The sequence below is a fragment of the Otolemur garnettii genome, unplaced genomic scaffold (assembly GCF_000181295.1).
Source record: "Otolemur garnettii isolate 467f Iridium unplaced genomic scaffold, OtoGar3 scaffold00031, whole genome shotgun sequence".
In the NCBI taxonomy this organism is placed as follows: domain Eukaryota; kingdom Metazoa; phylum Chordata; class Mammalia; order Primates; family Galagidae; genus Otolemur; species Otolemur garnettii.
The window spans coordinates 7,491,988-7,507,934 of NW_003852426.1; the positions used below are offsets into that span (position 1 = coordinate 7,491,988).

Here is a 15,947-nt window from a genome sequence, read left to right on the forward strand (position 1 = left end):
GGTGCTGCATAAATATATGTTGGTTGGCTGAGATTTGCTAAAAACCTTGTGAAATGGGCTATGCAGATAACAAGACCCTGTTCCACAAAAATCATAAAAGGAGGTCCAGACCATGTGGCTTTCCCTGAGTCACACAGCTGATCAGTGGTGACACCAGGAGCCAGGGTCCTGGGCCTCTGGACACTTAGGGCCAGAACAACACAGCCAGGTCTGTGTGAGCCTCAGCAGGCAAAGACCCGGGCTGCCCTCCTGCACTGCACCCAGCTCCCTCTCTAGCCTCCTCTGAGCCAGAGCCGCAAGGTCTTCCTCCTAATGAGCCGCCCCCAGGCAAGGAAAGGGAAATTTCTCAACTGCCTACAAGTCCCAAAGGCAACAGGCCCCAAGAGGTTTGCCCTAAACTGCCTGAGTCAGTTCAACACTCAGAGAGGCTTCAAGAAGGAAGAGTAGTGTCAGGGCCTCTCCAGGGGCAGGCAGTGAGCCTGGCACAGTGGATGCAGGGGGCAAAATCCTAGCACCCCTGCCTGCGCTGTACACCTTGGGCTGCAGCGACTCTCCTCCTGAGAGTCTCAGCTTCTGCATGTGCAAACCTGGCACTAACACCTGGACCTCCTGGGTGCTCAGTGTCGGTGGGATGCAAGGGAGAGGCAAGCCAGTTATTCAGAGTGCCAGAGTGTGAAGCTGTGGTGAATCCTCTCCTCTCTCCAGGTGAGGACTCTGTACACTGAACACCCTCTTAAAATCTACTCATTCGGAGTAGAGCCCGAATGAGTAGAGTACTCATTTGGCGCCTGTGGCTCAAGTGGCTAAGGTGCTAGCCATATACACCTGAGTTGGCGGGTTCGAATCCAGCCCTCCTAGCCCAGGCCTGCCAAACAACAATGACCAAAAAAATAGCCAGGCATTGTGGCAGGCGCCTGTAGTCCCAGCTACTTGGGAGGCTGAGGCAAGAGAATCGCTTAAGCCCAGGAGTTGGAGGTTGCTGTGAGCTGTAATGCCACGGCACTCTACCCAGGGTGACAGCTTGATGCTCTGTCTCAAAAAAAAAAAAAAACAACTACTCATTCAACATTAAGTGTGAGTGAGTGGCAACATCCCAAGCCAGACAAACCTGGTTTCAAAGGGACAGAATGTCCAAGAAGTTGAGTGAATTCTGGGAAGGCAGTGGAAGTGTTTCTTGTCATCACCCCTACTTTACCCCCCTGGAGGATTGGACAGGCTCTGACCCTGAGGACACTTCCTCCAACTCTAGCTCTGTTCATCTGGGTCACCTAGGTTTGGCTTTATATGGACAGGGGACACAGCAAAGGCAGAGGGACCCAGACCAGAAGGAGAGCCCAGTGACAACTTCTGTGGGAAGGAAATGTACTTTCTCCTTGCTCTGGCAAGTTATATAATCTCTGCTTCTCCATGTCCCCACCTATAAAATGGGCACAGCACTAGTAGCCACCCCTTAAGGTTATTGCGAAATTGAAGTTCAGAAAGTTAGATGATGCATTTAAACTAATTAGAACACAGCTTGGCCCATGACCTGAATGCGCAGTAATTTTAATAAGGTTGACTTGTTTCTATACCCATCATTCCTACAAAACTGCCCTTCCTCAGATCTCTGGTTCTCATCCCCTGGACCTCTTCTCACAACAGGAGCCGATACTTCTGTTGGACTTCTCCCCTTGGTCCTCTCCTGTCTCTTTACTTTCTCATCTTCTTTCTTATCTCTGACCTACCCCTCTGCCTGGCCCCCTCCCGGGGATTCCCAGACCTATGTTCTTTTGCTTTAGCTGTGCCTGGCCCACAACAGCCCACTCTCAATGTGGCCAAAGCCATGTTCATCTCTTCTTCCCCCTCCCAACAACAGCACCCCAAACAACAAACAAACACAGTACCCCAAAACATATAGACTATGAAAGAAAATTACAGAATATAAGAATCTGTAAGATTCTGGCTCCTGGTCACATTTCCATCTCTGTTGACGGTACCACCTTGTCATGCCCCCAAGTTCTAAACCATCATCTCTCTGTCTCTTTCACTCCCACATCTACGCAGATACCAAGCCTTTGAGTCTTCCTTCTTACTGCTCCCCTCTCTTCTCTTCTCTGAATAATTTGGGGTTAAAGCCAGGACCTTTAAGGCTTTCAGGACTAAAACCAACTCCAAGAGGCTTTCTCGCCTCTAACTCCAAAGCAGACCTGCCCCAATGCCTGGGCAAGGCGCTCCCCAAGTGCACCCAGCCACAGCCCTGCCATGCCATGTCTTGGCTGGTTGGCAACAGGGAAAAGGGGTGAGGAACACAAAATCTAGGGCTGACCTGGTTCTACCATCAGCTGGCAGTAAGATACTAGGCAAGTTATTTACTCTCTCTGGGCCTCAGTTTCCTCAGATGGCATTAGTACCTCCTTCCAAGGAGCTGATGATTGGGAGGATTAAATTAGATCTGGTACATAAAGCACTTAGAGCACGGCCTGGCCCATGGCTAAGTGCCATAGGAGCCTTTGCTATTATGACCTGTCTGTCTCTACACTGGCCTGGGCACAACCAAGGAGGGAAGGCCTACTAGCTCAATATGCTCCCACAGTGTCCCCACAGTGCCCAGTGCCTGGCCAGCGCGGAAGACAGGGCTGCTGGATCACATTGACTATATTCTGTGAGGCTCCCAGAGGTGCCTGGAAAGAAGGGGGACAGTGGCCTCATTTTCCTGCACAGGGCCCACCCCCTCCTGCCCTGGAGGCCTCCTGATACTGGAGGCTCCTGAGTGGCTATTGGGTGTGGGGGTTATACTAGAGCTGGGGGTGGAGGAGACAGGCCTGCTCTCTCACCAAGCCAGCATGACACGCCTGGCCCCTCAATTAATACTGCTGTCAGTCATGTCACAGTTGATCTGCTCCTAGCCCTGGAGGAGGCCTGGGCTGCCAGCATTCTAGAGGGAGAAGATGCTGGGCTCAGCCTCAGAGAGGAGCCTCTCAGACACTCCCCGTCTACCGGCACCCCTCCCACCGACTACCCACCTCCTCTGGTAGGCCACAGGCCTCTGAGCCCTGATGTCCCCTTCCACCATCCCTGACAAAGCTAGGTTCTGAGGCCCAAGAAGTCCCTCCAGAGATGCAGCATCTTGAGGGATCAACTGGGCCCCTGGAACCTCAGGTCAGTGGTTCCAGGAATACCTAATTCCTTCCACTTGTGAGACTTTAACTGCCATGCTCTCCCATCCCCCCACCTTTTGTTTCCTCTTACGCCCTCTCCAAATCTCTCCATCCCAACCATTCCTCCCACGCACCTGACCTTTCAGCATCCCCCAACCTCCTTTAGATCCTATTGCTCAACCAGCCTGTCCTTCCTTCCCTTCACCCACTTCAGAAGCCCCAAGACCAGCTGAATGTGTAAAGGGGGCTGGTTTGGCTGGAAAATGGACTTTTGTCCCCAGACTTGTTCTGCACAAACATTTAGCTGTCTGGGATACATGTGCACATCTGAGCTCTCTAGGGTCAGACTGCAAGCTCCCCGAAGATGAAATTGCACCATATTGCCCTGAATGCTGCACAGTTAGAGGCACAGTGCTGAGCACAGGGTAGTGACCAATGATGACCACCTGTGGAACAGATTATAGCTTCTCTGTCCCAGGCAAGAGGCAGAGAAAGGGCCACCTTGTGTCTTAGACTGGCAGTCTGAGGGTTTCCTTGGAGGGAACAGGAGTGACTGGAGGTTATCCACACACTCATCTCCCTGTCAATGTGAGCAGGCTCCTGGGACAGAGTGGGGTGTCTGTTCTGGGACCCTAGTGTTCCTGTTGGAGCAGCCAGCACAGGCCCAGCTTCCTCAGGAAGGCTCCTGTGAGCCCCCCGCCAGCTCACTCACCAGAGCTGCTGCAATTGCCAGGAAACAGGGAGGGGTTCTCGTGACTTAACACAGATGCACCCCCACTCTCTCTCAGCACTCGCACAATGTGTAATTATGTGTTTCTTTGTGTGATTATTGGATTAATATCTGCCTTCCCTACTGGCACGTAAACTCTACAAGGTTGGGTGAAGGGTGAAGACCGCGTGGTGTTTATTCCCTGCTGACTCGTCAGCATAGGTCAGCATAGAGCTGAGTTCCCGGCACACAGCAGGGCTCAGTGAACATTTGTAAACAAGGGCAGCCTCTGGGATTTATGTGTACTACAGCCTCCTCGTGGAGGCTGCGTTGCGTGAGCATCAAAACAGCCCTATGAGGCAGGCAGGTGTTTTAATTCCCATTTTACAGATAAGGAAACCAAGAGTCAGCCAAGTGAAAGCTTGCCCAGGATGATAGTGCTTTTTAGTCACAAAGTCAGAATGAGAAACCAGGTGTCTGGTGTCACACTCAACAGTTTATACTCTAATGATCTGATGATGACAGCTAACAGAGTAGGCTATGTCGAAACAAAAAACACCACAGGCTCTTTGCACCCAGCCCTCCACTCTCACTTATGGCAACTAGGCTGGCAGGGAGTATCCTACTGTGCTGACACCCCAGAGGCCACTGACTAGGAGTTGGGGCTGGTGGGGACTGGCTGCTTCTGCTGCCTGAACCCACCCCCCTCACCCCACCCCCTGTCCCTACCAGCTGCCAGCTGCCCCTTCATCGGGAATAATTAAAAGACAAGCTGCTAAGCTCCAGGTCCCAGCACACCCATCTAGGTCTCCCAGAATCCCAGGCTTACTCGCCCCTCAGCCTTGGGAGTTTCCCACCAATGGGGATGCCAGGGAGGAGTGAGGTGGACAGGGTGGGGAGGGGAAGGGCGTGAGGCTGGGAAGAGGCAGACACTGCCCCCTGCAGTAGGGGAGGAGGGGGAGGCTCACCAAGACCCACTCTGCGCAGGGCACCTGCTACCTAGCTCCAGGAGGCCCCATTCATACTGATGGTGTTGATATGAACAGGGCCTCCCTCACCCCTGCTTGGGAAGGGCACAGATGCAGAAAGAAAAAAAAGATAGCTTTCTCATCTCACCTATCATAATCTCCATTGCAGAGGGCTCTCACAGGGATGGAGAACGTCTGCCAGACCGGGTTTAGGGTGTTCTTCACGACCTCGGTCTTGTGGCAAATGGTGAACCTGAGAAGAGAAAGAAAGGCTATGAGTCCTGAACCCAAGGAAGGTAGAATTCAGGTCAACAGAGGAGCCAGCTGGTTAACATCTCTGGCTGCCAGGCAATGAAAACTGTGGCTTCAAAAGGTGACAAGCTGATGGAGCCTATAGCTCAAGCGGCTAACGCATCAGCCACATACACCAGAGCTGGCAGGTTTGAATCCAGCCCCAGCCTGCCAAACAATGACAACTACAACCAAAAAGCTAGCTGGGCATTGTGGCAGGTGCCTGTAGTCCCAGCTACCCTGGAAGCTGAGGCAAGAGAATTGCCTAAGCCCAAGAGCTGGAGGTTGCTGTGAGCTGTGAGGCAATAGCTTGAGGCTCTGTCTCAAAAAAAAAAAAAAAAATGGTGACAAGCTGCCTATCACTAGCAGCAGCCAGGCTGGAACTACACAGCCATTTGTGAGCGATGCTATAGAAAGGACTCTTGCATTAGGCAGACACCTACACAGCAGGGACAAGTCCTGAAGTGTCAAGGAGACCTAGATGCTAGCCCCTGCTCTAGCACCAACTCACTGTGTGGCCTTGAGCAAGCCTCTACTTCCTCACCTGTAAACCCAGAGGGTCAGCTTCTACCAAAGATTCTTCATTTGAGATCCATGGAAGGGTGTGTGGATGTGCTTTAGGGGTCTGTGAACTACTGAAATTGTAGGTCAAACTGGCGGATGAGTTGTAGGTGTCTCCATTCCCTAAGCCTAGAATATTCCTCCCTCATTTCTAGGACTTCACTATTTACCCCTCACTACCATCCAATCAAATGTCATCTCCATGAAACCTCTCCTGACTAGCATATCTCAAATTTACAGCCCGCTGCACCCCTGACTCTCACAGCTCCTAGTCTCCTTCCATACTTCTTCTTTACCTTTTCATTTGGCATCATTTGACATTCTGACATAGCCTATTTTTTCCCTTATCTATTCTGTTTATAATCAGTCACTAAAATGTAAGTTCCATATGGCAAGGATTTTTGCCTTTTTCAATCACTGGCATATCCTTAGTGCCTAGATTGGTGCCTGGAACAAAGATATTCAATAATTTTGTTTAAATGAACCAATGAATAAATGTAGTCCTCAGCGGAGAGTTCCCATAGCTTCCACTGGCGTTTCAATCCAATGAAACTGAAACCCCTGACTTAGATGATCTCAAAGACCCTTTCAGCTTTTCCAGTCTGAATCCACAGAATTGGCTTGTCCCAGCTGGGTCCCCATCCATTGTTCTTGCCCACTACCCATGCCCTGCCTTGCTGGCTGCATTCTGGAAGCCAGCCCTGCCACATGGATGGGCAGCCGGGAGCAGGTCTGAGCCGGGGGTTGGGGTTTCTGTCTGAGACTTCCCAGCATCCGCCCCAGTTACAGCCTGGCTTGGAAAGGTCACCCGAGTAAGTGCCTGGGCTCCGCCCATGCCCACACAGCCGGTGCCATTTCTTCTCTGGCAATTTTCAAGTCAAAATGTCATTCCTGTCACCATGGCTCAGCGTTTCTCTTCTCTGCTCCTTCCCGCCCACCCACTGGAGTGCGAAGATGCACGTGGGAGACCTCCCCCCACCCCCCAGGCTTGTGGCAAGGACAGAAACGTGGATGGAGCAGGAGGGCCACAGCTGCCCATGGCTGGGGCAGGAAAAGGAAGCTGGGGGTGGATGGCTGGAGGGATGACAAGGAGCAGGACTGGGTGGTAAAGGGAGGAAGGATTGTATTGTACCACAGCTGGGCCCCCCACCTCTTGATCTGCTGACTTCTCCCTCTCTCTCCTCCCCCTTGACAGCCAATCTTCTTCACCATGTCTTCGCAGTTAATAGGTGTTACTTGAATGCCACCTTTCCTTGTGCCTCCTTGTGTAGCTGTCGTGACAGTTCACTCTCCTGGTCTCTCACTGACCTTCCTCCTGCCTCCCCCCAAACTGTCCACTGTTCTCTCCTCTAGCCCTCAGTGACAACCCTGTACCCCTGGGCAGGTGCCTGTATACTGGCCTACCTCTTGGCAGGGAGGTCTGGATCAGTTTCTCCAGTGCTCCATGGGATCCTCCTGGGGGACCAGTGCACCGCCCGGACAGCACCAGCCCACACTTCAAGTGAAACTCGCCCCCAACAGGCTCCCATTGCCTTCTGTCTGATCAGCTCTTTTGCCCCACCCACTGCTCTGGGTTCCTTTGGCTCCACTGCCAGGGAGAGAACTAGGTCTTCCATCCCCATTCCAAGTCCTGCCTGGTGGGGTCCTGTTCCCCCTCCCCAGATCCTCCTCCTGCATTTCCACTGCACAGCTCTAGGTGCTCAAGGCACCTCCCACCTGTTCACTGTGTCAGTCACAAGGCTCTCCCTCTCCCCACCCTCTTCCCATCCATCCTACACATCACTCTGCCAGAATAATCTTTGGCAAGCACCCTTTGTAACACACCCCTCTCCGGCTCCAAAATCCCTCTTCTCCTCTTGGCCATCGGGACAAGGCTGGGCAACCCTGGCTCTGCCTCTCTGGAGGGGGCCTGTGTGGACGCTCAGAACAGCCCTCAGGCCTTTTTTCCTCCCCCACATCAAGTCAAGTCAAAGTCAACAAGAATTATTTAAAGAAATCCTGCTGGGAGTCCTTTGGTGAGACAAAGAATCCTTTTGTCATGCAAATGATCCTACCTAATTTCCCTTGTTTTGTACCTTCAGGTTTAAAAATCAGTTTTCCTTTGAATTGAAACACACCCCCTCCCTGCCGCTTCCCTGCCCCCTCAACACACACACACACACACACACACACACACACACACACACACGAATTTCAGAATCAAGGAAAATCTGGCGAAGCCCTTTCTGCCCTCTGGACACACTCGCTTTGCACACTCATTTCTCCAGCCTGTCATTCTTCCCTGCTCCCCCATCCCCTCCCCACGGACCCATTTTCTTTTTCTCCATCAAAACTGCTTCCAAGCTCCCCTTCTCCAGCAGCATTTCTCTAATTAACCTCCCTGGCCCCATCACTTCCGCGCGTTTGCAGAATCTCAGCCTGTAAGTGGGCACAGCCTCCCAGAACTGTGGTGCTTAAAGAGGCCATGGAGACCACCTAATCCAACTGGCTCATTTTACGGATGAGAAAGCAGGCCCAGAGAGGAATTTGACTAGCTCAGGGTCACACAGCAGGTTGCTGGGGAGGAGCTAGCTCCCCAGACCTTCAACCCAGAATCTCTGTATATACTGCTGACCTACATTTGCCCATGTGTTGTGGATGTTTCCATCATGTTGTGGGTGGCTTCTGGATTAGGGAGAAGAGAGGAACATATAGGGGCTTCGAAGTCTGGAGTTGTGAATGGAGCCTATGGTTGAGCATGGGGCCAGGCAGAGTATGCGGTAATGGGGGTAGTGACATGGGTGTTGAGAGGGCTATGGGTAGAGGAGACTGGGATGGGAGATAGAGGCTCATTTGTGAAAAATGAAGGGGCTATGAATGAAGGAGTCCCATGGAGAGGGGCCCCTCAGTCCTGCCCCAGCCTTGGTTTTGCCCACTCCCCCCTACCCTTGACATACCCAGCACCTACCACTCAATACTATTGCTGAGACCCTCAGTGCCAGCTTAGAGGCTGCCTCTACTCCAACCAGCCCCATCTAGGTGGCCAGCATACTGCCCTGAAGTCCCACCCCTAGCCCTTGCCCTCTCTAGAGCAGGAGATGGGCATAAGCCACTCTGCCTGGCAAGTCTCCACAACCATCCTTCTCTGACCCTGAATGGGGATAAGTCACAGTATGCATACGTTGCCAGAAAACTCACGTTCCATCCTCGTTGCTTCTGTAGAACACCAAGAAGGGGTCGGATTTCCCAAAGAAATCTTTCTTGTCCAGCTTGTTGGCACAGAACTGCATGGTGGCGACGTCCTGGTGGAAGGGAGGGAGAATGGGGTGTGAGGCAGAAGGTTGGGAGCACAGCCCCAGGTCCCTGGCAAACATGGAGGTGGTCCAGGCACCAACCTTGGTCAGAAGGGCAGAGTCTCACATTTGCCCAGCACTGACCAAGTGCCAGGCCTTGGTCTAACACTTTGGAAGGTCCCATTTATCCTCAAACAGCAGGTAGATTCTTGAGCTGTCCCAGTTTGAAACCTAGCTCTGCCACTTTCTAATTGTGTAACAAGGTAGGTAACCTCTGAGAGCCTCAGTTTCCCCTTTGTACTAGGGAGCTGCATATAGTACGCATCTCCTCAGGTTGTCATGAGGACCGAGGTGGAGGATAGGAAGAGCTCAGCAGAGAGAAGGCATGTAGCAACTTACAAGCATGTAACTTTCTCATGAGCATTAGCACACCTGATTTCATGACAGTTTTCTGACGTAGAGATGGCAGGGACCATGGCCCATTTTACAGCTAAGTGGCCAAAGGCTCAGAGCAGTGAGGAAGCTCTTCAAGTTTGCTAAGTAGTACCCAGTGTCTGACTCCTCAGCTGTCCCCACACATGCCCCCAAGAGTTCAAAGAAGGCACCCAGGCCCTGTGAAGACTGTTGGACCTCTCCCCTCACGTGGCCCCTGCCCCTCAGCTTGCTGGGGCCAACAGGGCACTGGGTAGCGATGCCCAGGCCCTCCTCTCCCTCTACGTCAGTGTGGCCTCTGCAAACCAGAAACTCTGCACCCTGAAAAGTCTGCTTCAAACTGGCTGGGGATCAGCACTCTGCCCTACAGATCACAGGGCCTGCCAAGCTCTTGAAGGGCAGGGCCTATGGAGGGGTCACTCAGGTCCCTCACACTACCCCCTTCCTCTTGCAGGGGCTGTATCTAGAGATTAATGACCCACAGCCCAGTGAGGACCCAAATGGTGGTGGCAGAGATGAATATATAACCTCTCATGAGGCTGAAGGATAAAGTCAAAAGGTTGAATGGTGGGTCATGGTGGTATAATGGTTAGGAACATGGTTGCTAGAGCTAGGCTGCCTGCTTCAGCCCCATCCCTCATTAGCTGTGTGACCTAGGGCAAGTCACTTGCCCTCTCTGTGCTCAGCTTCCTCATTTGTAAAACAAGTGTAATGCCTACCTCACAGACTTGTGAGGATAAAATTATACACACACACACACATATACATACATATATATATGTATATAAAGAAGTACAGCCCGAGGCAGTAGCTCACACCTGTAATCCTAGGACTCTGAAGGCCAAGGCAGGAGGATTGCTTGAAGTTAGGAGTCTGAGATCAGCCTGAGTAAGAATGAGCCCCCATCTCTACTAAAAACAGAAAAACTAGTTGGGCATCATGGTGCTTGCCTGTGGTCCCAGCTACTTGGGAAGTTGAGGCAGGTTTGAGGTTGCTGTGAGCTATGATGACACCACTGCACTCTAGCCTGGATGACAGAGCAAGACTGCCTCAGGGGAGAAAAAAGGAGTCCAGTGCTGAGAACAGTATACAGCAGACTGAGCACTGTGCATGTGTGAGCTATTGTTATTATTTGAACACTTCTCCCCCACACACAGTATGGCCACTGTCCCTGCCCTACTCCTACCTCCATCAACTCACATGTCACCTGGGCTCTCTGAGCCTCAGTTTCCTCATCTGTGAAGTGGTGTGCTGAATGAGATGACCACTACAGTTCTTTTGAAGCCAGATAGTTTAGGATTCAGTGTCGAAGCCCCAGGGAGAATCCTGGGGTAGAGCAGCAGCTGAGGATACTGAAACAGCCAATCCTTGTGGGGAACACTGGCACCCCTAAAAATGCAGGGTCATCCTAGCCTGCTCAGGACAAGGCTGGGAGGTAATTACAGTGACCTTTCACATATACGGAGATCAAAGGTCTGACACTTTCACCTGAATGTACACAGGTGAGCCACACATGACATCCTCAACCTACACTGGTGAACTCTAAAATATTTGATACATACACTTGAAAAACCAATAATCAACCATATTAATAACATGGTTTTACCTAATATTAGATTCCACAAAAGCTCTTACTTTTGCCTCCTAGAAAATCCTTTGGAACCCTGTAAGATCAGGAAGGGAGTCAAATATTAGAAAAACATAAATGCAAGACTTTTATAGACCATCATAACTCCCAAGGCTATTCAGTGCTCTGCCGAGAGGGCTACTGTCTCAGCACAGCGCCTGACAGAAAGAACAGAACAAACGTGCCAAGAAGGACCTGGCTGGCATCTCTGTACCTACCAGATGAGCAGCTTAGGGTAAGCAACTTAACCTCTCTGAGCCTTGGTAAAATGGCATAATAATGCCCCCTTGTGAGCTTGTTGGGAAGACCAAAGGAGATACCATATGTTAAGTTCCAGCCCACAGTGCCCAACCCAGAGCAGGAGCTAACACTCACCGAGTGCCTCCTACTCCTGAGTCATATAAGACTCCCAATAATCAACTGTTGTTTGCCTATGAAAATGGCAATATAATATGGTTCTACCTAATATGTGCTAGGCACGATTTTTATATCTATTAATTAATGTAATCCTTTCAACAATGCTATGAGGTAGGTACTGCTATTATTCCTACTTTGAGGATGAGGAACTAAGGCACAGAGAGGTTAACACCCTTGCTCAAAGCCCCCCAGCTGGTAAGAAGAGCTGGGACTCAAACAAGACAGTCTGGCTCCAAAGATTAATAACTGAGATACAAAATGACCTCGAATCATCAAGATAAGTTTATTATGCTCTGTTTGAGAAGTCAGAGAAGTGTGAAATCCATTTCAGAAAGGCCACTGTGCAAACTAGTTAAAATTAAAAAAAAAAAAAAAAAGAACTCGTTCTGAAATTCAGCTAACTGGAAAAATCCACCAGTGTGTAACATCTCATTCCCCACTGATGGCAGATAAGTGAGGTTGTGGCTAAGGGCTGTGGACTTATTTTGTGGCTCAGCCTGATGCACTCTCCCTGACATAATCTAGACCCAGGAATATTTGCCAAAAGCCCGCTGTAATCATCTGTATCATTGAGCCACTGCAGAATCCATGGGGTGCAAGATAGAACTTCAGATGAATTTCTAGGTTGTAACCAAGGCAAGCTTCCTCCCTAACGGGTACCTGTGCCATAGGGAAGTCCTTGAGACAAGGACTGCCTCTCTGGGGCCTGTTCTTTGGAAGGTGGCTCTGAGTTATGCCAACTGTCATGAGAATGAGGTTTCCACAGCTATTCCTCAAACGTGAGTTAGTAAAAAGATCAACCTCTTCATATATGCACAAACCCAAGAAGAGGCTACGGAAAGTTCAGTAAGACGGGTGGCACCCAAAGGATAACAGAGCAGCAAATTCTTTTTCTTTTTTTGGAGGGGGGGCAGGGACTTTGTTGCCCAGCATAGAGTGCCATAGTGTCAGCCTAGCTCACAACAACCTCAAACTCCTGGGTTCAAGGGATCCTCCTTTTTCATTCTCCTGAGTAGCTGGGACTATAGGCACTAGCCACAACACCTGGCTAATTTTTCTATTTTTAGTAGAAATGGAGTCTTGCTCTTGTTTGGGTTGGTCTTACCTTGATCCTGAGCTCAAGGGATCCTCCTACCTCAGCCTCCCAGAGTACTAGAGTTACAGTTGTGAGCCATTGAGCCCAGCCCAGAGCAGCAAATTCTGGCCAAGGGTCAAATGTTCGGCTATTTGATGGACTCAGCCTGAGACTGGGGCTCTCTGAGCATATGAAATGCTGTTCCCAATCCAGCATGGCTGGATTCAACTGCAGAGAAGATAAAGCAGTTCCTGCAATATATAACTTCCTGTAATTTCTGCCTTTCACCCTATCTTTTTAAAAAAACATATTAAGTTCTTCTAAAACAGCAGGATTGTCTCAATTTGCATCTCTCCACATGGTAATGGGGCTGCTTGGGAGACTACAGCAAACAGCAGGGCTCACCTAAGTGTCTGGCCTGCTCTAGCACCTTCCCCAGGTGGGGGCTGTGGAGGTCAGAGGTCAGGCCCAGCAGTCAGCAGGTGGGCTGGAAGCTGGGGACAGGGCAGTAACAGCCAGGAAGGGAAAACAGAAGGCTGCCTAGTTCTTGCTGACAGCCCCCAGGGTCAGAACAAGAAGGAGGTGAGTGCAAAATTTAAGGGGCACTCGAAATCTGAGTAGTCACAGAATATTTTTAACATATTTAAAAAATTGAAATCAGTACAGAAATCTATAATAAATAAATTATAAAATTTTTTAATAAAGAAATTTTACAATTGAAGCACAAAGGAGTTAAGTAACTTGCCCAGCGTCATACAGCTGGTAAACAATGGCATTTGGTTTGAATCCAGAGTCTAAGTTTTTAACCAGTTAAGAACACACAAACTGCCCTAGGAAACACTTTTTTTCTTTTTTTGAGACAGAGACTCAAGCTGTCACCCTGGGTAGAATGGCATGGCATCACGGCTCACAGCAACCTCCAACTCCTGGGCTCAAGCGAGTCTCCTGCCTCAGCCTCCCAAGTAGCTGGGACCACAGGCGCCCGCCACAACGCCTGGCTATTTTTTTTTTTTTTTTTTTTTGGTTGCAGCCGTCATTGTTGTTTGGCAGGCCCGGGCTAGATTCGAACCCACCACCTTAGGTGTATGTGGCTGGTGCCTTAGCCACTTGAGCCACAGGTGCTAAGCCAGGAAACACTTTTAAATAGATAGTGGGACCATGGTGACATTTGTCTTCTCCTTAAAATTCGATGATTCCTTTCCTTTTTCTTTTTTTAATTTGATGACTTTTCCAAATTTCCTGGAATTAGTACATCGCCTTTTTTTTAGACAGAATCTTACTCTGCTACCCAGGCTAGAATGCTGTGGTATCATCATAGCTCACTGTAACCGTAAACTCAGGCTCAAGTGATCCTCCTGCCTTAGCCTCTTGAGCAGCTGGGGCTACAGGTTCCTACCACCACACACAGATAAATTTTTCTATTTTTGGTAGAGATAGGGTAGAGTGACCTAGAGATAGGTCACTCTTGCTCAGACTGGTCTTGCTCAGGCTGGTCTCAAACACCAGGGCTCAACCAATCCATTGGCCTCCCCCACCTTGGCCTACCAGAGTGCTAGGATTACAGGCAAGTGTGAACTACTAAGTCTGGCCAGCACACTGTCTTTTTAAACCGGATATAAAGGAAGATATCAATTCAAAAGAAAAGCTCAGTGGCTCACACCTATAATCCTAGCACTCTGGGAGGCCAAGGTGGGAGGATCCATTGAGCTCAGTTCAAGACCAGCCTGAGCAACATTGAAGACCTCTGTCTCTACTAAAAATAGAAAAATGTCGGTGGCGCCTCTGGCTCAAGGTATAGGGTGTCGGCCTCATATACTGGAGGTGGCGGGTTCAAACCCAGCCCTGCTCCCCCCCCAAAAAAAGAAGAAAGAAAAATTAGCCAGGCATGGTGGCAGTGCCTGTAGTCCTAGCTACTCCTGAGGCTGAAACAGGAGGATGGCTTGAACCCAGTTTGAGGTTGCTGTGAGCTAGGCTGATGCCATGGCACTCTAGCCTGGGCAACAAATGAGACTCTGTCTCAAAAAAAAAAGAAAGGAATCATCAGTCACAACTGAAATTTAGTAAACAAACTGGAGTTGGGGGTGATTCTGTGAGTAGGGACTTCTGGGAAAAGGAGGCCAGAGCCCAGGCTCACTGGACAAGAGTACAGAAGCAGGAGACCTGGGGACTCAGCAAAGACCCCACAGACAAGAGTATATTCAAACACAGATGGTGGGCACAGAAGTTGGTCTAGGAGACCAGGCCTATCTTTATGTGCTAACTATAATAACCACATTGAGGTCAAGCTGGCTTTTCTTTGTTTTCTTAATGACCAACTTCTCAAACAATCCAATCAGTTGTGCATCTGTTGATTTGGTCATTCAGAAACTAAAAACCCCAGATTGACCATTTTTCCTCCCATTCATTGAGACTGTGTGTCTGGGATACTAACCAAAATTCATCAGCTAAAGTTCAAAAAAACAAAAAAGCCCATAACAAAACAGAACAATTTGGGTATGAGGATGTTCACTACAGTATTGTTTATATTATTTCCTATAAAAGAATGGGTTCCAGTAAATTATGGCCAATCTATACAATAGAATAATAATATGCAGTTACCAAATACTTATTTTCTAAAAATATCTAATGACATGGGAAAATGCAGGCTATAAAACTAGATACCACATTATGCCAATTATAAGAAAAAATTATATACATGTACACTCAGAAAAAAAGCCTTAGAGGAAACACATCAAAATGTCAACACTGATTATGTCTGGGTGATTTTTCTATTCTATTTATATTTTTATGGACTTTGTGCTTTCCCTGAAGTTTGTCTTTAGAACAAAAGTTTTGTCTTTATCAAGATTCAAGGCCATGAAGTCCCCCTATGACAAGGTCCTATGCAATCTGGCCCCTCTAACCACCATTCCCACCTGTCCCCCTCATCATCCATCACTCTCCACTACCCCAGGGCCTTTGCACAGGCTGTTCTCACTGCCTGGACCAATCTTCCCCAGGTAGCTGCATGGGCACATTCACTCATCTGTATGGATGTGTATGTGTATATATATATATATATACATGTATATATATATATATACATATATATATATGTATATTATATAATATCCATAAATTTTCCTTCAGGATAGTAAGGAGTGTTATAAAATGTTTGTTATGGAAAGAGGCAATGGGTCTGACGGGGTGAGGACTGCTGTTGTACTGGGATTGCTAGCTGGCATTTCCATCTCTCACACTAAATCAGACACCCTAGGAGGGCAGTGACTAAGTCAAAGTGTATTTGCTGAACAGAAATGAATGAACACTAGAGCAAACTAGTGAGCCCCAAGGGGCAAAGTCCCCCAGGGATAGTTGCAGTGAGAAGTTTCCACTCTCCTGGCCCCTGAGAGGCCAGGCATGCCCCTCCACCACCACCACTCAGACCAGGCTGCCCTGGTGTATGGAGAGATGTGACT

At 49.3% G+C, this 15,947-nt stretch overlaps 1 protein-coding gene across 2 annotated transcripts in view; it reads right to left on the bottom strand.

The window, feature by feature from the left end:
• Positions 1 to 15,947, bottom strand: part of CPNE5 (copine 5) — a 96,034-nt gene that overhangs the window by 28,331 nt on the left and 51,756 nt on the right. For both annotated transcript variants that reach the window (XM_003789149.2, XM_023512854.1), the window contains 2 exons: positions 8,844 to 8,947; positions 4,963 to 5,067 (listed from right to left, as the gene is read on the bottom strand). In XM_003789149.2, the coding sequence (XP_003789197.1) occupies positions 4,963 to 5,067; positions 8,844 to 8,947 (209 nt within the window). The remainder of the gene's footprint in view (positions 1 to 4,962; positions 5,068 to 8,843; positions 8,948 to 15,947) is intronic.